Genomic DNA, 22,429 nt, shown 5'->3' with positions numbered 1-22,429 from the left:
TAAAATAATAAATATAATAATATATACTTGTATAATATATTAATTGATTATTTATTTATTATTAGTCATAATAATTATTATTATAACTTAGGCTTGATCTTACCAGAATACATTTTTTCAATAATTTTCATCTTTTTAAATTTCAACTGTCATTACTTTTTGTCAGATATATATTCTTTCTCGATATTTTTAATAATTTTGTGAAGATCTCGAAAGATGTGAGTCCAAGTTAACTATTCTTTATTAAAACGCTCTGGTGTGCGTCGACATTTTCTCGAGACAGATTTTTGCAATATCCAATACAAAATGCTTGCGGTTTTTTTGGAGTACGTAACTTCGATAGGTCGCCATACCTGCGCAAGTGAAATGAACTGAAGTGAACGGTGTTTACTCTCGATTGCTTATATTCGTGAAGTTATACACTTAAGATATGCACTTTTCAGCTCCCAAGGAAGTGGGGCCAACCTGTTCCTGGGATAATTGAAAGCATAGATCCAGGATTTTTTCGGAGAGAGGGAGGGGTAAAGTTTTATCAATTTTGTTAACACATAAATAGCAATTTTTTATGTTAATGAATTATCTTTATGAATATTTTGGAGCTCCTCATTTCTGATTTTGAATGAGAAAAATATTAGGTTTTGTAAATAATAACCTCCGCCATGGATACGCCCGTGATTGAAAGCATAGTGCTTTATATTTTCTCGATTAAAAGAAGAAAGAAAGAAGATTGAAATCTTGGATTCAGAAATCTTGAGCAGTGTCTCGAATCATAACCGAGAGTTTCGAAATGGCAACTGCATTCCCGATTGCAATCGATCGATTCGCTCCTTTACTTGCAATATCGCGCTGCGTTCCAAAACTCTTCAGAGAGTAACCTGAAAGCGGTCATCTCGGTCCATCGAAAAATACTCCGGCACTTCCACGTGACAATCTGACATTCGGTAATGATCTTGCAAGTGTTTATTTCTTGTGTTCTGAGACTGAGACTGTCTGAGACTGTTTAGAGTCGCTTAAGATTGTTTGGTGATCTTTACGTAATTTTTAACGTGAATAAACTGTGCGTTTATCCCATCGGTTATAACGATGACATATCTCAGTTCGTGGGAGGAATTCGAAAGGGGTGCTGAGAGGTTATATCTCCAAGATCCAATGAACGTATGTTTTATCAAATTTTGTTGTCTTTGGAGGCCTTAGTACCTTTATATTTTTGATACTTTGCAATACGAGGATTTCCCAATGCAGATTTTTTGTACATGTAACTTGAAATTATGGCAGCGCATACTGAAAAAACTCACTTATACTTTGATGTTTTGCACTCAGCCCGTTGTTGAAGTTGTAATGAATTATCAGTGCATCTCATAATTGCTAACTAAGAATTAATAAGAATATAAATGAAATATTTGTTTCTATAAATTTTAACTAATAATATTTATCTTGAATTTGAAATATTTGATGCATGATGTACAAGACATATATATTTCTTTTAGAAAGTTTAATGTAGATTGCTCGCGTATAGTGACAGTATTATGATAAAATAGCCAAAAAATGCATTGAGGAATATTAATAATATAATAGTATTTGGCATATAATACTATAAATTAAGTCATTACAAATATAATATCATTGAATAATTGTATTATGCATTAATATCTCTTTTTGTCTTGTTTCAGACTCGGTATACGATGAAGTATTGTCATAGTAAAGGAGTTTTATGTTTAAAACTAACAGACAATCGACGGGTAAGCAATTTTAAACATATATCTTATGAATGAATCTTATCATATTTGAAGGACATGAGCTATTTATGCATTCTGCCATACGAATTTCTGTTTTTAAGGATACAATAAGAAATAGTAATAATGAAAATTGTTTACAGTGCCTCCAATATAGAACAGAAATAGCTCAAGATTTAAAGAAAATGGAAAAATTTATAGGTAATCTCATGAGACACATGGCATCAAAAGACAGTTAAACAAATTAAACAAGATTCGTATGCAAGAATATGTTCATTGTGAAGACTACAATATGGTACTTTTATTTAACAAGGTTCTCTTCTATTTCACATTGATCTAACAATTGCGTGATTCACAAATATTAATTTTCGCTTAAAGTATGAACATCATCTTAACATGTGAATATACAATTGTTTTATTTTGTATTAAAATTTTACGATTGTTTCGGGTGGCTCCGTTGCCTCCTCGTTAATGTTCTGAAACAATCAAATACATACATGTAAATTAAACAAGAGATATTATATAAGCGAAAGTGTAATATTAGAGAATAACATTTTTCAACATTTATAATATATTGACTTTTTTGATATCTATGTCCAAAGTATGTCATTGAGTATGTGCATTAATGTATTAGATATTAATAAAGCCAGGTACGAATCGAATCAAGATCTGATTTAATACTCAAGTAAGAGGGAAAGCACAAAGCGACAAAAACAAGCACTTACGATATAATGGGTTGGAGAACAGCATCCAGAGTGGTATCGACAGGAGGGTAGATTTCTTGATTTGAAGGTAATTCATAATGTACCTCTCCCCCTAATTGCAATTGTGTCTATACCAAACAAAACCGTTTTACTAATCTACTATTTAGAGAACAGTATCATTCCGCATTATGTTATTACATCATAAAATGAAGCTACGCATGTAATTGTTAGCATGCATATACGAGAATCGTGTGTCGCTAGAAAAGATATGCGCGATATTAAACGCTGAGATCTTATAAACTTTTAACGTAATCGAAAGCCGAAACTTGTAACGAGTAAGAAACCTTAGCCATATCTATCTATATGAATCTAAAGAAATATTTGTTTTTCTATGAAAATGTGTGTGTACGTGTGATATTAAATTTTTTTTTACAAGTAAGCGCGAATTATATACGTAATAAATTCATAAATTGTTTACTCGTCATACTTGTAAAATAAGATTATAAAGTAAAATGTGCTCGATTGTTGTTCAAATATCGCTTGTCTCAAAACAGACATAAGCAAAGTAATATTAATAATAAAATGCGAGCAGACTAGGATACGTACTACATGAATAGGTTTATTGCTGTCCGCAGAACTTGAGCAGCAGCTTGAAAAATCCTGCGGCGTGCTTTCCCCGAGTCCACTGTCCGCGTTATTGCCTATTGACACTCGATTGTTACGAGTATAATAAAAGTCCCTCCTTGTGCTATATTCGTTTCGAGCCTCGGGAGACTTTGCCTCGATTCGATTGGACGTTGCCGACAGCAAGTTATAACTCCCATCACGATAATGCCGTATGAGTCTTCTCTCTCTTTTGCCAACGGATCCAACAGTTCTGAAAGGGAATCCTTGACAGTCTAGCACCTCAGTCATTTTAGCGACCACTGTACTCGACTCAGATCGATGCGTTTCTTTTTTTTGGGGGGGTTTTGTTTTAATATAAACAGTTAATATACACATAACATTGGCTGTACTTTCACAATGCACACGATGTTCTCAAAATTTAACAAAAATTCGATCCTAGACTTCGTTAATGCATTCGCTTTTTTGTGGACTTGTGTTGTGGCGCATTTTGGAACGTAATTTAATAAAAAATAGACTGCAAAAAAAATATACGTGTGGGAAATCGAATGGGATATACGAGGAATGTCGTAAGAAAGACACGGAACATGAGGTGTTTCGAGTCTCGAACGTTGATATCATCCGTTCTCCCAGATACCAATATTTATTACACAAGTACATGGCGCATACCGTATAATATACATAATGCATAAGAAAATAAAACACACGAAAATAAATACGACCCCAGTACGAAGGCAATCGGCACGCATCGCCTTTTTGAAATTTCACGGAACACAGCCAGAAGCGAGTGAGTGCCACAGCTAGGATGTAAAAATAAACAGGTGCGACAAGCAGTTAATTTCACTTATTTATTAAGGGCTCGTCATGCTTCAAATAAATAATACGGAGTGGCATGCTTAAAGTAGATAATATCGACATGCTCGAAATAAATAAAAAAAATACATGCACGGGAGATCGGTAGGGAGTAAAAGGGGAGGGGGGGGGGAGAATAATTAAACAATGACTACTGATCCCGTTTCATCCTCCAATTGCGGAGGATGGTTGTGAAGATTGCAGGCCGTCTTGAGATCATCGTACCTAGGCAGGGACGATGAGTCTGTATCGTCCAATCGAGAATTTGTAGACTGTAAGGGAGATTGCTGTACAGACTGCGACTGTACTACCGTGTAGGATATCTCTCGACGTTGCTGCTCGCTCATCCCACTAGTATCGACTAGGCCAAATTCCAAATGTCTGAAAAAACACGTTATATATAGTTTTAATATTATTTACAAAACGTATCGATGAATGATATTTATGAGAGTAAGAATAAATTAATGAAAATAGAAATTTTCAACGAATTTGTAATTCATATTAAAAAAAAAATATTGGTCTTCGCAGTTATTGGAAGTCTGTTGCGAGTTTCTTGAAACGCGACGCTATAACGCTCATAGAATTTCAGATATACAATATGTACTTTCGAAGTTCATCCGGTAACGGCTGCTTTTGAGAAGGACTTCGATGTCTGCTTCTGTGTCTTCTTCGAGGCTCTGTATGACTTACCTACGGAATATCAGCTAGTCAAATATTATAAATCAATCACTTGTATACCAATGCCGATCCAATAACGATACTTACGATGGCTTTCTGTACACCTTCCCCTTTCCGTTTCTGCGCCTCTCTCCATTGCGGTTCCGAATCTACCAACTCGTGTTTACTGCGAGAAATAAAATCATTAAATTGAATTAATATTTATCAGATTAATTTCATCTTATGACACGTATGAAAAATTATAACAAAAGAAAAAAATCTGTTTATTATGTAAAAATATATGCAAAATAATAATGATGATGCTAACAAAGGCCAATGAACCTCATCGTTGATGGGAACGAGACTCATTATCATTAAACTGTTTTAATTATACATTAATACTCATAAGGATTCGCGATTTGAATTTATTATGAAGGTACTTTATTTATGAAACAATCATGAGAACAAGATATTATCGCGATGAGAGCGAACGTAGCGTAACGTAAAATTAATACATAAAAGTACCTGGAGGAGCGAGAGTTCCTATGTTTTCGACGATGTTTGCGGTGACCAGATCTCGTATCCGAACTCCTCGACAACTCAGACTCACAATCGGAATGCCTACTATGTCGACGATGACTATGACTGTGACTTCGCCTACGATGACCGCTGCGACTATGACTATCTCCCGAACTTTGGCTCTCCACTGAGCTGCTTCGACGTTGAAGTCTACTTAAGAGCTATGTCAACAAACAGCATTTAATAAACAATTCAAATGCGGAAATTTTGTAATGCGGACATGCTCGACCTGTCAACAAAATTAACTCTTTCACATGTCACGCGTATGTATGATGCTTGTGTGAGCGAACAACAATTAATCAACAACAATTGCAATCAACTTTGCGACGGATCAAGCATAACCATTGGAACACAAACATGATATATCAACTAACTGCCGGCGCCGTTCCCGCGGAGCGAACAGAGCGAGGACTAGACGAGGTGTAGAGACCGCGGGGCTGACTTTGCGTCCACGGCGCGCTTCTCGTGCTTCTCGGACTCGAAGAGTTTACCTGCCGTTGCGTATTGCACAATATATTGCCGCTGGATGAATTGTTGCCTGGATTCGAGATCACGGTGACGGGAGTCTCGACGAACGAACCAACCATCTCTTGTCCTTCGACGACCCGTCTTTGCGCTCTACGACTGGGTGTCCTTTGGAATGATGGTGGATTTCGTCTAATAGCTGCGTGCTTCTCCAAAGTGGATGGAGGACTGTACGAATGAAAACGAGAGTATGGACTGAGAGGCGGCGGACCGGTCGCCATCAGTCGGAAAAAAGCTTGATGCTCCAAGCAACATTTCCAAAGGTGACGACAGGCTCCTTTCGATGGCGTCTCGAAGCCGTGCGTTCTCTCCTCGGAATTTTTTTCGCTTACTCTCAGCATGAAGTATCTGCCCTGGAAGTCGATGTAATTCGTTTCAGTATATCGTTCAGTATATCGTGAGATAAGAAAAGAAATCAACGCACAATACCGTATTATATTCTTATATAAACATTTCATTGTCTTGTTATAAAAGCAGAATAAATTCAAGAATTGAGCATTTAAAAAAAAGAGAGAAACAACGTGTCTAACTAGCTAATATTACAGAAATTATACCTTATGGTAAATCTTGTTAATTCGTGGCCAGTAATAATTCCCCACTTTGGTTTTGTTGCGTAGCAATATTATTCCGCTCGGTGTTAAACCCAAAAAATATTCCACACTATCCTCACCCTGAAAATTGTACGATTTTACGAGATTAACGCGAGCGATGTTAATCGTGTCGACAATAATACACTTACGTACCAGCACGGGATGCAAATCTACTCCATACATTTCCAGCCACTTCACCTTGTCCAGATAATTTAATTCCGCTGCTGAAGGTAACTGTCCTCTGAAAAAAATCGTAAATACGGAATTGTTCAAAAATTAAATTTAAAAAAAATTTAATATATTTTTTATGAAATCTTATATCTTATATCTTTATTTTATGAAATTTTATTATATGAAATCTGTTTGCGAGTTTTTCGATAAAAATACTAATTAATATTAACCCCTTTAAAATAAAAATATGTGTTCTCAGAATTTTAGTTGCATGATTCGATTTTCTGATATTCCTTCTCATAAGGATTTAAATGTTAGAACTAAAGAGTAATGTTATGTAATGTAACTAAATAAAGAAGAAACTATGTAAGTTATGGTTTCAGGAATCTCGCTTGTCTATAATGTAAAAATATCACATTGTAAATGCGTCGGAGTTTCAATGAACGCTATTTGAATACTAAACATCATGATTGACATACATAAGAGTTTTGTGAATCTCTACTATGCGGTTTTCCAGTTCCGTGGTTTGGTTAGCGAGGAATCGAAATTCAGTGACGTATCCGGGTGAGTGTCGTCTAGGATCATAATCCCCAAGCTCCGCTGAAAGGACGAAAATGCGTTATTCGAACAGAATTGAAAAAAGTTGATTACATCGCGTGTATAGAGAAAATTAATGCATTGATTCAAATTCTGTCTACGTTCGTATAAAAGATTTTAGATCTAAAAAAATCAAATCGTAGCCGCTTGAGATATCGCTGTATAAAGTAAATAACCGCGAAATTGTCAAATGCAGAATTTCATTGCGCTGTAATGGTTGCGATAATATTGCGAAAAAAGAAATGCATTTTTTATCTCACTCTGTTTCCCCATTTCGCCTTTCTCTTTTGCGCACTTGCTCTTTTCTGTTTCTCGCTGTATATATGTATATTATCGTTGAATGGGAAGAAGAGATATTCATTTCGTCTCTTTTGATGGCGATGAGATGCAAACACGGTACATTTCAGTTTGCCTTCCCTTTTTCTATCTGTACGACTTTGAATCTCGCCAACAGATAACTAACCAGTGGACCACCGGCGTCGCGTTCTGTTTGCTCGCGTTTAGCTGCGTCTTGCTATATATATGTAAATTTTCATATTCACTGCGTTTTTTTGTGAACGCGCGTATCTCTTCCGTGCGACTTTCATGCTTTATCCATTTTTCTTCTTAAGATAAATTCATCCAAATACATATATATGAGTTGAAATAATAAATAAGCGTCTTATATAAGAATAGAAAAGAATACCTGCAATACTCGAGAAAGCAGAATCTTTGGTGCTTAATATAATCCTCTTACCTTTGAATTTATATATAAAAAGATTATTAAGCGGCAAAAACTATGGCCTTTCCTTTTTATTGTTGAATATATATCATTGATTATTAACTCTTACATAAAAAAACAACACATCTTACACTGAACAACGTAGGCTCCTAATTCTGCAGCTAGATCGAAGGATACGGGCAGTCTTCCTTGTAGAATGTCTTGCTTTATTTGCAGGAAGAACTGATACCTGTAAATACAAGTCAGAAATCATGCTATTGATTTTCCATTTCTTTCCTTTTCTCTCTCTTCATTCGTCGTAATAACAACTTTAAAATACAAAACGAAGGCTAAACGTATCAAAACGCGTTGAAGCAAGTAATCTTTCTACAGGTTTCGTCGCGCGCGCCGCAGAATGCAGGAATCAAGTATGGATTGGTGGAAGCGCGGGCGCACGAACGGATAAAACGCGTCGCGAGAGAAACGCTGACGCGAGGCACGCGTGCGTACGCGTGTATGCATGTTGTACGTAAGAAGAAGCGTCTGAAGAAATTCGACGCACGTGGAATTCTCATGCGTCCGCGATGTACCGTGATGTCCCTGGAATTTCCTAGAATTTCAAGACGCCGAGCGTGAAAGGATCGTTTGCACGGGAGCGTGACACCGAATAAAAATCATCCGTATTATCCGCATATCGTGTGCGCGCTGGAACGATTCTCGCCGGGGATTTTTCGATATCCTCATCGACGTTGCGTCTGAGGATTCTCAAAATATATCGCGTTATTATCGCGAAAAGCTAAAACAAAATTTTCCAGGACGATTATACACAAGTTATTTAAAAAAAAGAAAAAATTCACCCGTCGATCTTGAACCGAATACGAACTTGCTATCACGTGATACATACAGCATACATTGAAAGAGATTTTTAAAAGAGTTATTCAAATAGAAGTACACGTGAAGATCTCTGGAGATGTACCTGGTAATTTCTTCGATGAGTTTGCACGGATCTGCCGCGTAGAATTTGACACCGAAGTAGAGAGTGTGAACATCCGATCCAGGATCTGCCTTATGGATCTTCAGCTGCTTGCCGAGCTTTTTGCTTTGGTCGAGCCATTGCTAAAACACGTGTTGCCACCGTTGCCAATTACGTTTTTCAGCAGGATAATTATTTTAGCATCAAGATCAACACATTTTAACGCAACGAAAAGCTTCCAATCTCGATCTCTTCACGCTCGATCTTGACTTTAAATTATGTTACTTATAATTACTTAGAAAATCAAGAGTAATTTGCTATGAGATTGTAGATTATATGGACTGTATCCTACCGTTTGATTCCCGTGATCGAGATAGCGTAATCCGAAATAGGAGGTTTCCAGCAAGTTGAGATGCTTGAATACTCTATCCAACAATTCCTGACCCAGGTTCGAGCTCTGGAAAACGTTCATGTTACTTACGATACGCCAATGTCGGCACTTGTAAACGCGCATGTACGTATAAAATAAATTATTAATTTCTTGATTTGGTACAATCGCGAGAAGTACGCGTTGCACGCCGGTTAAATCAGGTGAGATTGAAATCAGGAGGACGGTTTCCCACTGGCGTTGCGAACCGTGACGTTCTTTCATTTGTTTCCCCTCGAGGAAAACGAACGGGATCTCTCAGTGGATGTGTTTTTCATCGTTAGATTTTACTCGCGCGCGCGTTATTATCTTCCCATTTTGTTCCGTGATTTACGCGCCACGCCGATGTACGATGGCGCGGAAGAGAATATATAAAATCTGACGCGTGAATACATCTTTCCATTATTTTTTTTCACGCGCGCGCAGCCGAGGAAGCGACCGATAAAGATTAGACCGGACGAGTCGATAAACGAAAGGAAACGCAAAATACGCCGGCGTAATGAAAGTGGCAGACGTTTAAGAATACAGCGAGAAACCGCGGGGACGAGAACGCGGTGGAAGAAGCGGAAGAAGGAGGAGAGGAAGACGAAAGACCTCGCCCTTTTTCTTTCGCCTAAGGCTTAGAAGAGTCGAGTATAGGTTCAGGAGATGGGTAATCATCTCCAACTTGCGTGTTCCGAACGATCCTTCTTCTCCTTCTTTTTTTCTCATCTCTTACCTTCTTTCTTTCTTTCTCTCTTTCTTTTTCTCTTTCCTTCCATCGGTTATCCTGGTGAATATTCTTTCATTTTTCATGCACGGTGTAATTTAAACATTTATTTAGGCATTCTAGTCCTTCCCGCCTAGAGTTGTGGGAATCGAAACACCGTAACGTGGATTGACTGGTCCCGATGAAGAACAGCTCCGAGAAAGATCGCTTCGCGATAAATCGTTCGGAATGGAAAGGCTCTTCGCCAAACGATCGACAATTTCCTTCATTGTGATCGGTGATGCAAAAGTATCCCGGATATAAAGAAAAGCGGAAAGTGTCCGTTTCCGCGAGCGGGAATATGAGACGGGAGTACGTGTCATCGCGAAAATGGGAGTCATATCCTTGGCAGAGATATGAAGCGAAGAAGGAGAAGAATGAACAGTGACGGCAACCGGCCAACGTCGTCGCTTTGTGTGCGGGAGATTTTGTTTTTGCCTCCGGGTATCGTGACTAGGTACGGTAACGTCAATGAAAAGTGTACCAACTCGGCCGGGACGAGAAGAGGGGAAAAAAGAGGGAGATGTTATACCGCCCGCGGCAGACACTAAGCGCCATTTGTGTAATTGGACGTCGAAGAAGAGGAGAAGGTGATCCACGGGCGGTGCGAGACGATAACGTTGCGGGAATCCGAGGAATTCCCAACGAGCGCGGTTCGGTTTTTGGTCCTCTCTTTGTTCCCTCCCCTCTGATAGCCCTGATTATCGCAGAATTGATATCCCGCGAGTTTCGTTCAGTTGGATATCCGAAGAACAGGGGACGGGATTGTTGTTGCGTGTCCCACGCGTTGACGAAACTAAAGAAATGTTCGAGGATACACGCCGTCGGACGGAGATCTCGAGTAAAAATTCTCATCGGGAACTGTACTTCCCGCTGTACGCAGAACTCGATTGCCTTATGCTAATTCCATTGAAATTGCTACCGCGACGATCGGCCGACGCTAGGGGTATATCTGATCCCACTGCTGGAAGAAGAAAAAAGGAAAAGAGTTACATGTTTATCCGGTCGCGCTATCTTGACGCATGGTCATTCTTTCGCGCTATTATGCCGCAATTACCTGGAAGACTGGTTTCACGACCGGCGGTGTAAAACCGGAAAGATACGGATTTGGATACCGGTGCAGCAATAGCGCGCGATATCGCCTATGTGAGTATCGCACTTAGTTATCGGTGATCGTTCCCTCCTCCCCCTTCCTCCCTTTTCGCACCTCTCCCGATTGCATCCGAGGCAATTTACGATCGACTCTTTTCTTACTATTACTACACGCCGTTCGATTACTGGGATATCGGCGATTAGATCATCGCTTCCAGTGCGTTCATTTCGATGTTTCTTGGAATCGAACTGGAGACATAGCCGGGATTTATCGTCCTCGAGACGTCCTTCTTCTTCACCAGCGAACATTACGCAGAGTCATTTTACTGAACGTGTGTTCGTTCAGAGGAGAATATTTTGATACTCCTCGCGAGTCAGCCTGACGATATCCTTCTTTGGAGAACACAATCTTGCTCGTTTTTAACGCGCTCGACTGAATTTCGGTTTGCGTTCGAACTTACGGACGTTACACGTAGACGCGGTACACACAATGAAGAATTCGTGCTTATACAGGCCCGGAATGTTAATCGACAAAATGAGTTAGACGGTGAAAGGGAAGCGGCGAGGGGAAAGGAGGAAGAAAGAAAGAAAGAGAGAGAGAGAGAGAGAGAGAGAGAGAGAGAGAGAGAGAGAAACGGAGAGAAAGAGAACGTAACGCGCGGGAGAAAGAGAGAGCGATTCCGAGAGGGAAAAAAAAAAGGAAAGAGAGGAAGGGGGAAAAGGGGGAATCGAGATAGGTTGAAAAGACGCGAGAATTAGTGTGCGGCACGGCCGTCGGCGATGCGGAGGAGGTACGGCGTTACCACCGTCGTGCCCACGGTGGCCCACCGCCAATTTTGGCATATCGTCTAATAACAGAGAAGACCGAAAGAATTCCGGGTACCCCCCTGAGATATGTACGCGCCTCCTCTCGTGCGGAGCCGCCAACAGTCAGCCATAACCCACCGTAGCCGCCGGGCACGAGTAGTCCGGGGCAACGAAACAACCGTCCAGAAACGAACTGGGGAAGAAAATGCTATTAATTCACTAAATTACAACTTGTGCTACGCGCACGAATTACTAGGGTAGGCAGGATGGTACGGTAGGGTTACCGCCGCATACCTCTCTTTTCCCGTACGACGATTCGTGAACGGCAAACGCACTCGGGGGTTCCTTATTACGAGTGGTAGCCGTTCTCCCTAGAGAATCCCCGTAGAATTCGAGATAAAGCGAGTAAAAAAACGGCCAAAAACGGACACATAAACTTAAAGAAAAATCAGCTCGAAGGTAGTCGGAGTAGAAGAACATCCTGAAGCTTAATTTACCAAGACGTCCTGCAGCAATTCGTGCTCATCCAGGAGTATCACCTTGCAGTGCAGAAGACGAGGCCTGTTGCTCCTGGTCGGCCTGAGTCCAGGACACAACCACTCCACCACCATCGCTTTCCTTCTATCTCGGTCAACCTTGTATTATCCTGCCTGCCTCGCCCGCGTACACGTTTATCCGCTCGACGCAGTTCTGTTCGCGTTCATTCTGAAAGCAAAAACGTATTCCTTATCGTCACCATCACGCTTCGAATTGAACTACAAACTACAGATTTGTTTTCTGTTCTTGCACTGGAGTGCACTAAAACTTTCTATCTCTCACTTTTGTCAATATATATATATATATATATATATATATATATATATATTCTATTTAAATAATCTATTTCATTTTAAATACAAGCAGCATACAGAGTTCAGCTAAAAAACAAATCACAAGTCAATACAGATGTAGCACAATATTCAATGGATAAATATTTAAAAAAGATGAGACTGATGAGCGCGCAAGTCATGTTGTTAATTCCGCTCCTCTTTCTTTCTTATTGACAACCGAGATACTTTCTACAATAGACGGTTCGAGAGAGGAAAAGAGAGATCGATAGAATCGTAAGTAGAGACGTGAAAATATTTCCAAACTAATGCTCTCCCAGAGAATTCGCGTTTGAGATCTCGTGATTTTCCACGCGGATGCTATTCGACGACAGTCAGGGAATATCAAACTGTCATAAGTAGCGACGCGATCGGACAGGCGGTGTTCGCTGTTTACCGTTATACTTTATAGTTACCGCTTGAATGGAACGATCTGCAATGAACATAGGCCGTCGCATCAGCGGTAATATACCGGATGGTTCTGACGCGTGTTCGCAATGCGAGAAACCTTGGAAAAAAATATAAGATAAATCACCTATTTTAACCGGAGTGATATTTTCTATAATAAATATCTAAGGGTCTTTTTAATCAATCATATAACGGTATTATTAAATTAATTGTCGATTTAGCAAGGAGAAGAGATATGATTCTGGTTTTGCGCCGCTATGTTTCAAGAGTGTAAAAATAATAGGCGCGTAGTTCTCGGCAAAGGCGAAAGTTCTTGGATTTGTACAAAGAAGAGACTATTAGGCTGCAAAGATCCCTTGACCGAGAAATATCTGTAATGTTTAAATATGTATCTTCGATCTGTACATACTTATTTAAATAAAAAAAAAATTTTACCCGAACATACTAAGCGATTCCCTCTGACTGTGAGAGGAGCCAACTCCCGACTACGCGGAGTCCTTTCGAAGTCGTTCGTACGCGAATCATTCGACATTCGCGGCACCGTCGTAGCACGCGAGACACGTGGCGTCACCGACGAGACAGCGGGGATTCAAGTACACCTTTTGTCCTCGCGTATATACGCGTTGTCGCTCGTTGTCGAGAAAAATGCCCGTGTACAATGTGGCCCAAGTGTGGCGAATGCCATTGAACTCGGGGAGGAGACGAGCGGACGAGCTTCGCGTAGTCGCGTGGAATGGAACAGGTTTCGAATCCAGAATCTCTCGCAATTGCACCGTGATATACGAGAGATAATAGAAACTGATGAACCGTAGCCCGATTCGACGATTAACGGAGTCGACGTCGCCACGTCCTTTTAATGAGAACGAAGAGGAAGAAGAAAGGAAACGTTCGGCATTCGGCGTGATCCGACATGATGGACTTTGCAAACAAAATAAATAAATAAAAAAAAAAAAAAAAGAATTCGCCATGTAATATCGATACTGTTACCCGATAGAATTTATAGAATTATTCACGTAAATATCGACACGACGGGTCGAGGTCGTCTCTCTTTTCCTTTCTTCTTTTGCTTTTCCTCTTTCTTCTCTCGATCCTTTTAACTTCTACTCAAGTATCCACAAGTACGTTGACTGCCGGTCTAACGATCGATATATTTGCATAGAAATTTACACGACAGCCGGGATCATTATTTTCCATGTCCCAGCGGAATGCTTGCGATGATCAAAAATACAGTTAAGCGACTTTTTTCTTTCTTTTCTTTCACGGATGGCATTCCGATGATGTTGCCTAATTAGCCCATTGATTTGCACCAAGCGTAACAAACATAATTTTCACTGGAAAAGAATCATGTACTTCCGGTTTCGTAATTTGAGAAAAAGTTACATGAGATAATACAACAACAAATCAACAAATGATCTTTTCTATATTGTCACAAATATATCAACCAAATAATCAATGAGTTAGTAATCTCACAGACGGATTTTGCGAAAAAAATTTCAAATTACACAGACATCATATATATAATTACAATAAAGAAATAATATATAATTTGTACTATTCGGTTATACTTCATTTTTCGTTATTAACATCATCTCCATCAGATTCGATAAATATACAACAGGCTTGGTAATAAATGTATCCTCTTTGTGAGATTTGAAATTCGCAAACTATTCTCCCTACATAAATAAAGGACGTTACGTTACATTTTTGTGATTTATAAAATTTCAAGACTTTTCAACAAAATTCATGTTCACCTGTATGTATTTCAATTGTTTATACAATTGCAACTGTTCGATTGTTACGAGAAACAATTTAAAGGTATTTCTATTTATCGCCGATAGACGAAGAGACAATGTTTTTTTCGCTTATCTCATTCGTACGCACACGAGCATACAACTCACAGATAAAGTAAAAGCAATGACGCGGTTGAAGCGTCATGTAACATAAAAGCAGGAAAATAAAAAAAATCCCAAAGGGGTACATCCAGGAGATTCAAATACGCACCTCCGCTATGATTTACGTTCCGAATTCCCCGTCTGGCCTCGGTGTGGAATCGCTCGGCGCTTCCGGCACTTTTCGACACTTCCGACACTTGTGGCACTTCCGGTACCAAGAACCACGCAGACGTGAGCCTCTCACGTCTCGTTGAAATTTTCTTCGGCGTGCGACGCGCCGACCGGCGAGAACGCGAAGAGAAGACAAGAGAAGGAGAGGCAGGGGAGAGAGAAAGAAGAAGAAAGAGTGCGTCTTCCCTTATAAACACTTACGTTTCACTCGGTGCGCGCACGTACGAGGCGTTCGGCACGGAGTCGAGCGGGTCGTCGTTCTCCGTCGCGCGACCGGGGCATGATCGTGGATATTCTCCTTTTTTTTTTTATCGGCGATCGCCGATCGCGCGTCTCGACGGGGCGCGGCGCCGGACGCTCGTACGTAGGCCGGGACGCGCACTCGCGCCGATCGTAACGTTCGCGGCGGAGGGAAACTCGCAATTGACAATCCAGCGGATTCCAACCGAGCGCATCGCGTCGCGGCGATAGACGCGAGAGTTTTCAAGTTGTGCGGCGCGGCGCGGCGCGCAAGAGAAGGCGGCGCAGATGGGAGGCGAGGGCGCGGGGAGGCGGAGGGCGGTGCGGCAAGGAGGGCGAGGAAGGGCGAGGCGGCCAATGGCGATGAGGATAGGCGCCTCGTCGTGAGGCGAGGTAAGGAGGGAAAAAGAAGGGGAAGGAGACAAAGAGGAACGGACGGATAAGATAACGAATCTTCTTGGTGCCTCCATCTGAACGCGGCCGTAAAAAACTGTTCCGCGGAATTATCCGCGGATAATGGACATTGTATGTACCGAAGATCATCGTCAATCGATAATCGCTAATGATGTATGTTGCTAATGATTTGAGAATGATTGACGAGTTTTAATTTGCGTTACATTCATGAACTTCACATTTCCCAATTGATCTCAATTGAAGGGCGTTTCTGTGATAAATTTTTTCTTTCATTCCAGGAAATGAAAATACGCATTGAAATAAGAAAGCGAAAAAAATTTGTTTTCTACTTAAAAGATTTTTTTTTTTTTAGGAGAAAATGATCTTTTTTCTCTCCAAAAGTTGTACGTTTCGACGAATGAGTTCGTTGAGTAATCGATTAGCAAACAGTAGATGTCTCCAGGGATATCTTGCACGCTCGAGCGCTCGCGTCAATGCGGCTTATCACAGATGAATTAATCGCATTTGCCTAAGCACTTCGTAGAAACGAGCTGTACTAGGAATCACGTTATACTGGGAATTAACCCAAGGCAGAGCTGTGACGTCATTAATCGCTTCCAGAGCGATCCGTTTTCTCCCTCTTTCTCTCTCTCCTTCTGGCCTCTCCGATATCCCTCCCCTGTATAAAACATTTACTCCCGAAAGACGAAGATGTAACGCGCCAAAGAGGACAGTCGGACATCGCGTACCGTCGTACGTGCAATCGCTCTCAGCTGACTTTCGCGTCAGGTGACTTTGACGTTCTTATCTGCTTGCAGTTAAACGAGGGTCATCTGTATGTACATACATGTATGTATACACGGTACACACGCGCGTCTCGTGTAAGTGAGAAGAGAGGAAGAGAGAGAGAGGAAAGGAAAGAGAGAGAGAGAGAGAGAGAGAATGTGAGAGGGAGCGACGGAGACGCGATGCGCTCTCGCGTGCTCGTGCGTCCGCTGGCTACGATAGTTACTTCGGCCGATTGGATATATAATCGTTCGCGAGGATCCCCTCGACAGCCGCACACGGGTTAGCTCGCACCCTCGCACGCGGAAACGAGCACATAAATGTATCTCTCTTGATAATCGGGCGGGCGCAGCGCTACAGGGAAGGTGGGTCGCGGCTTGCGACTCCCCGAGAGAGAACGGTCCGTTCGCTCGCGTCACAACCCTTACGTTGCGCATCCACGCGACGGCATTGCCGTTTGTCGAGACGGTGCAACCGAAAGAGAGAGGGAGAGAGAGAAAAAGCTCGAGGATCTACTTCCAGACGGACGGGTTGTGAAAAAAAAGCACAAATGGTAAATCCGCGAGAGTCCTCCCCGAGACGCATGTTGGAAATGCGTTCGTCGCGACGCGTCAGGATTGTCCTCCTGCCGAGAATTCCGCTTGCGAATGCTTCGACGCGCGACTTTTGTGCTAGATAATTCACTCTCTCTAATGTCCTGTCGAGCTTGTCCAAATCCTTCATTTCTCCTCATCCGTAATACTTGCACGGTAGTAAAGGTTATGCCGAACGGTGCTTCCATCGACGTCTGACATTCGTCATCGTGTCACAGTGTGTGTTTAGCAGCGATGTAGCGTTTTGCAGGCTTCTCGCAGCTCGTGAATTTAAACGCAAATTATTTTCTATGCAGATGTCGAGCGAGAATGACAGCGAGATGGATTGCTCGGATTCAGATTGCGGGGATCCGGGCTATGAGGACTATTACAATGTCCAACCTTGGGGTGGCGACATAGATAATGATGTAGATCCCGAACAAAACAGGAGAGATCCGGAGTATGCAGTGTACGACTGCTTGCGAGTCGAGGAAGTGGAACGACTTCTGAATGAGAGCGTAGAGCTATTAAGTAATAGTCTTCACGTTACGCCATCCCTAGCCAAAGTGTTGTTACATGCGCACAACTGGGCGTCACAGGATATCGTCACAAAGTATCGTATCAATGCTTCCAGTTTATTGATTAATTCAAAGATTAAACCTACCCTGGAACAAGTGCCAGGAACGAAGAGTCAGCGAGGTGGTCTGTGTTCGGTTTGTGTTCTGGTTTTTCCCGCAGATAGATTCTCCACGCTTACATGTGGACATTCGTTTTGCAAAGACTGCTGGTGTATGCATTTTGAAGTACAAATAACTCAAGGTATATCTACTGGTAAGTAACATGGCTACTGAGCAGTAGATACTACTGTGATCCCATTTGCTTTATGTTTGCTGAAGTAAAAAATTTATTGCTCATTATCCTTAATCTTACATAGGTATAAGCTGTATGGCACAAGATTGCGATGTCTTAGCTCCAGAGGATTTTGTTCTTTCCCTACTTACTAAGCCTAACATGAGAGAGAGGTATCAACAGTTTGCCTTCTGTGATTATGTTAAATCTCATCCACAATTGCGATTTTGTCCTGGTCCAAATTGCCAAATAGTTTTGCGCTCGAAGGAACAACGAGCAAAAAGAGTCATGTGTTCATCATGTAAAACTGTATTCTGGTAAATAATTGCATATATATAAATATTATATTATTTTTGAATATTTTACATTGCATAAAAACACTGTCATCATAATTCCAGCTTCCGATGTGGTATGGATTACCATGCACCTACCGATTGCAGTACAATTAAAAAATGGCTGACGAAATGTGCGGATGATTCTGAAACGGCAAATTACATTAGTGCTCATACCAAAGATGTAAGTTATCCAGTTTGTTCAAAGATTAGTTTGTAAAGTGTTATAGGACAAAAATGCTCAATATATTGTAAAATCTTTTCAGTGTCCAAAATGTCATATTTGCATAGAGAAAAACGGTGGTTGCAATCATATGCAATGTTACAATTGTAAACATGATTTTTGTTGGATGTGCCTTGGAGATTGGAAAGCACACGGTAGTGAGTATTATGAATGTTCGCGTTACAAGGAGAATCCGAACATCGCACATGAGAGTGTTCATGCGCAAGCCAGAGAAGCTCTCAAAAAGTATCTTCATTATTACGAACGAGTAAGTTTGAATTTATGATAATGTATTCGAATTAAAACTCAGCTCCATCTCTTATGCTTTCCAATTACATCCTATTTTTTTAGTGGGAGAATCATAGTAAATCGTTAAAGTTGGAAGAGCAAACATTAGAAGGAATTAAGATGAGAATTAACAATAAAGTGATGAATGCAAGTGGTACATGGATAGACTGGCAACATCTATTTGAGGCGGCGTCGCTCTTAGCGCGTTGTCGTTACACTTTGCAATACACTTACCCATACGCCTATTATATGGAATCCGGCCCACGCAAAGAACTGGTAAGATCTCGCATTAATGGTAACGTCCACAAAATGTGTGATAATAAATAATTGATGAACTCTTCTACTAATAGTTTGAATATCAGCAAGCTCAATTAGAGGCGGAAATAGAGAATCTCTCGTGGAAGATTGAACGAGCGGAAACAACGGATCGAGGAGATCTAGAGAATCAAATGGACATTGCAGAAAAGCGTCGCGTTACTTTATTGAAAGATTTCCTTGAAGTATAATTAAATGCTATAATTTCATTTTCAGTCGCAATTTACAAGATTTGATTTAAAATATGATTGTAATCTTTTCTTTTTTAAGTATAATTTGAAAAGTGTGATATATATATATATATATATATATATATATATATATATATATATAAAAGTATATACGTATATGTATATATGTAATTATATATACGTGTATGTGTATAATTATATATAATAAAATTATATAATTATATAATACACAGTAATATATATATTATATTTAAGTAATATACATACAGGATGTCCGATTAATGGCAGCTTATCGGGATCATTCAGAGACAAAAGATTCTAATTAAAATGTTGAGACTTTTAAATGAGTATTGTTTAAAATTATATTGTAGTCTCGACATTTTAATAGAATTTTTATTAGAATTTTTTTTCCGAATGACTGCAACAATCTGTTAACAAGTGATATAGTGGAAACACCTTGTTATGTATATATATATATATATATATATATATATATATATAATGTATATATATATATATATATGTATATGTGTATATATATATATATATGTATGTATATGTATATGTGTATATATATATATATATATGTATATGTATATATATATATATGTGTATATATATATATATGTGTGTGTGTGTGTGTGTATATATTTTGTGTGTATATATATATACACACACAAAAGTATAAGTTATATACAAATTTGTATTTGTGTGGAATTGTTTGCTACGAAATTATCTCACATAGAATGTGGATTAGAGAACGTGGTATTATGATTAAGAATAATTATATAATTATATAATCAGAACTCAGTTTTAAGAGTGAGAATATTTTTGTTTCATAATATTGTGAGATGCGACTGTAAAGACTATAAGGATGTGATTTTGTTTAAGTATTATCATTAATAATTTAGCAAAGCCATGTCCTTTATATCGTTATTCGAATCTGATATGACACAGAGTAACAATGTTATGTATATTAGTATTAATTTCAAATTGAAAAGATGAGTTCATTCAGATTTCACCGAAATAATTGTTAGGATAATTTGTCTTATGTGGTGAGAAAGACTAAATCTACTTAAATTCAAAGAATGTTATATATATATAGTGTTTCAAAAGTGGAGGTTGAGGAGCAATCATTGGAAATCCAAAAATAAGAAAAAAAGTTGGTATGAAGATCTGAAAATGCGTTGTTTTCGAACGATTATCATTGTTTTTATGTTAAAATTGCTTTACTTTCAGAATTGAAAGAAAAAAAAACGGTCTTCATGAGTTTTATAACATAATTAAAATTAAATAAAATGGCTAGCATTAAGATGCACTACATATATAGTCTAGCGAGAAATGATGATGGAATTGATGTCAAATCGATGTCGATTTAATATCGATTCCATTATCGATTTCTCACTGAGAGCCTGCTTAGCATTTCTTGACAGAGATCAGGATTTTACTGCACATTCTGAATAGTGCTAAAGCAACTTGCAATTTTTATTTGACTTTAATTACGTTATAAAATTTATAAAGACCATATCTTCTTTCAATTTTGATAAAATTCGAAAGCAAAGCAATTTCAAATTTCAATGTAAAAATAGCGATAACTCGAAAACAACGCATTTTTGGATCTATATCAACTTTTTTTTTGTTTTTGGATCTCCATTTATCTCCCGAATGATTGATCTCGACTTACGGAACATCTTGTACACTTTCTTTATATAGACGAAATTGACGAGGAAAGTATTAATCTTATCTACGACTGATTTATCGAAAATCTGATACTAAAACATATATTTCTTTCTAAGTCTAAGAGTATTTTTCAAAAGCGCGCTACTGCGGAATGTCCTTTTCCTTTTCTCATTATGTATTCACCGAAGTACGTATACATTTCTACTGACGTTAATCGCACAGTTCGATAGAAGACAGTATAAAGAGGCACGAAGTATATCAGAGGACTGTACATCTTCGCTACTATTTGCAATCCTTTCTCCGCAACCTTATTCGAAAAGTATTGCTAATGTTTAAGATATGTTCACGCCCAGTGACCGATTAAAAGAAGAAAAAAAAACGGATGAAACGATAGCCTAATTTAAGTACTCCGGTGCCAAGAGATGAGGGTACCACCCCGCCGTGTATATATTAAGCAAAGTTAAATGTGTACGTCGAAGGATAGAAAGAGGAATGCAACATGTTTTCTATTACACTAGATTTTAAAGAATACATGCAACGATCAAAGATATCCGCAACACATCTAGCCATAACTGAACTTACATATTTTCTAAGCTATTTAAAAAGAAAAGAAAGATTCACAATGTACTATTGTGACTTTTACCGCGCTATAAGCGGGAGGAGGGACATAGATATCTGGAGCTGAAAGTCCAAATTTCAAAGTTCTTTGAAGTATGGTGTAATAACTGTAATGTCGAAAAAAGTCTCGAAAAAAAGAAATGAAAAGTTTTTAATATAAGGATAATATATAATGTAGTATGACAAGTCTCGAAAAATCGAAAGAGAATCGAGCGCGAGCGGTAAGGGTTTATTCAGACAAATTTGCATAGCTGCATAACTATATGTATTAAGAAAATTATTCGCATTTCTAATATCCGCATTTCTTATAAGAATACACGTAAAATGCGATTGGATAATTTCCTTTGTGTATTTGATTATAGCTGTGCAAATTTCTGATAAATCCTCTCAAATCTCCTTGCAAATCTCTCGATTTCCTTGTCCCTCCTTAGATGTAGAATTTTTCGAATGTGCAATGTGGGAAGTAACTAGTACCACATAAGGATATTAAAGTACTTGTAAAAATTGATTATATGTATGTACATACATATATATATACATATTTATATGTGTGTGTGTGTGTGTATATATATGTATGTATAAATATAGATAATGCAGCTTTTATGTTTTTTTTATTCAAAAATTTTATTGTAATTGTATTCATTGCGTTTTTATGAGATCGAATTTGATTATACGCCAAGGGTGACCGAATCTTACTGAATAAAGAATATGTTAGCATAAATATTTATATTTAATCCTTTATACCTTACGAAAAATATATGCTAATTATATAAAAATTTTCTGTCAAGAGCTCTTAAATTTTATATATATATATATATAAATATAT

At 39.0% G+C, this 22,429-nt stretch overlaps 3 protein-coding genes across 7 annotated transcripts; 2 read left to right on the top strand and 1 right to left on the bottom strand.

Moving 5' to 3' along the window:
• The first annotated feature begins 889 nt into the window (after nt 1–889).
• Nucleotides 890–2,395, top strand: Srp9 (signal recognition particle 9). The gene is made up of 3 exons (XM_011639703.3): nt 890–1,155; nt 1,671–1,739; nt 1,877–2,395. Exons 1-3 carry the CDS (start codon nt 1,084–1,086, stop codon nt 1,970–1,972), a joined length of 237 nt encoding a protein of 78 aa, XP_011638005.1. The 5' UTR covers nt 890–1,083; the 3' UTR covers nt 1,973–2,395.
• LOC105427790 (band 4.1-like protein 4) lies at nt 1,988–16,129 on the bottom strand. Of its 3 annotated transcripts, none has more exons than XM_011639701.3 (16): nt 15,055–16,129; nt 12,277–12,484; nt 9,058–9,162; nt 8,709–8,848; nt 7,885–7,982; nt 6,915–7,035; nt 6,418–6,505; nt 6,229–6,345; nt 5,524–6,027; nt 5,096–5,310; nt 4,679–4,757; nt 4,518–4,603; nt 4,139–4,294; nt 3,044–3,314; nt 2,459–2,565; nt 1,988–2,209 (listed from the first exon to the last, which is right to left on the bottom strand). In XM_011639701.3, exons 2-16 carry the CDS (start codon nt 12,388–12,390, stop codon nt 2,167–2,169), a joined length of 2,244 nt encoding a protein of 747 aa, XP_011638003.1. In that variant the 5' UTR covers nt 12,391–12,484; nt 15,055–16,129; the 3' UTR covers nt 1,988–2,166. The 3 variants fall into 3 exon arrangements, with proteins under 3 accessions (XP_011638003.1, XP_011638004.1, XP_088936422.1); XM_011639702.3 differs by having other exon boundaries at nt 12,319–12,484; XM_089080296.1 differs by lacking the exon at nt 15,055–16,129 and adding an exon at nt 11,918–11,972 and having other exon boundaries at nt 12,277–12,474.
• A 306-nt stretch (nt 16,130–16,435) lies between these two features.
• Nucleotides 16,436–22,324, top strand: ari-2 (E3 ubiquitin-protein ligase ari-2). Of its 3 annotated transcripts, none has more exons than XM_089080298.1 (7): nt 16,436–16,598; nt 17,425–17,938; nt 18,042–18,273; nt 18,355–18,472; nt 18,555–18,779; nt 18,863–19,075; nt 19,150–22,324. In XM_089080298.1, the coding sequence occupies exons 1-7, from the start codon at nt 16,587–16,589 to the stop codon at nt 19,303–19,305; spliced, it is 1,470 nt and encodes a 489-aa protein (XP_088936424.1). In that variant the 5' UTR covers nt 16,436–16,586; the 3' UTR covers nt 19,306–22,324. The 3 variants fall into 3 exon arrangements, with proteins under 3 accessions (XP_088936424.1, XP_011638006.2, XP_088936425.1); XM_011639704.2 differs by lacking the exon at nt 16,436–16,598 and adding an exon at nt 16,633–17,345; XM_089080299.1 differs by lacking the exon at nt 16,436–16,598 and adding an exon at nt 16,634–17,088.
• Nucleotides 22,325–22,429: the final 105 nt, after the last annotated feature.

The sequence above is a fragment of the Pogonomyrmex barbatus genome, unplaced genomic scaffold (assembly GCF_055798465.1).
Source record: "Pogonomyrmex barbatus isolate J1 unplaced genomic scaffold, ASM5579846v1 scaffold3, whole genome shotgun sequence".
Taxonomy (NCBI): domain Eukaryota; kingdom Metazoa; phylum Arthropoda; class Insecta; order Hymenoptera; family Formicidae; genus Pogonomyrmex; species Pogonomyrmex barbatus.
This window is presented reverse-complemented; position numbering and strand designations above follow the sequence as displayed.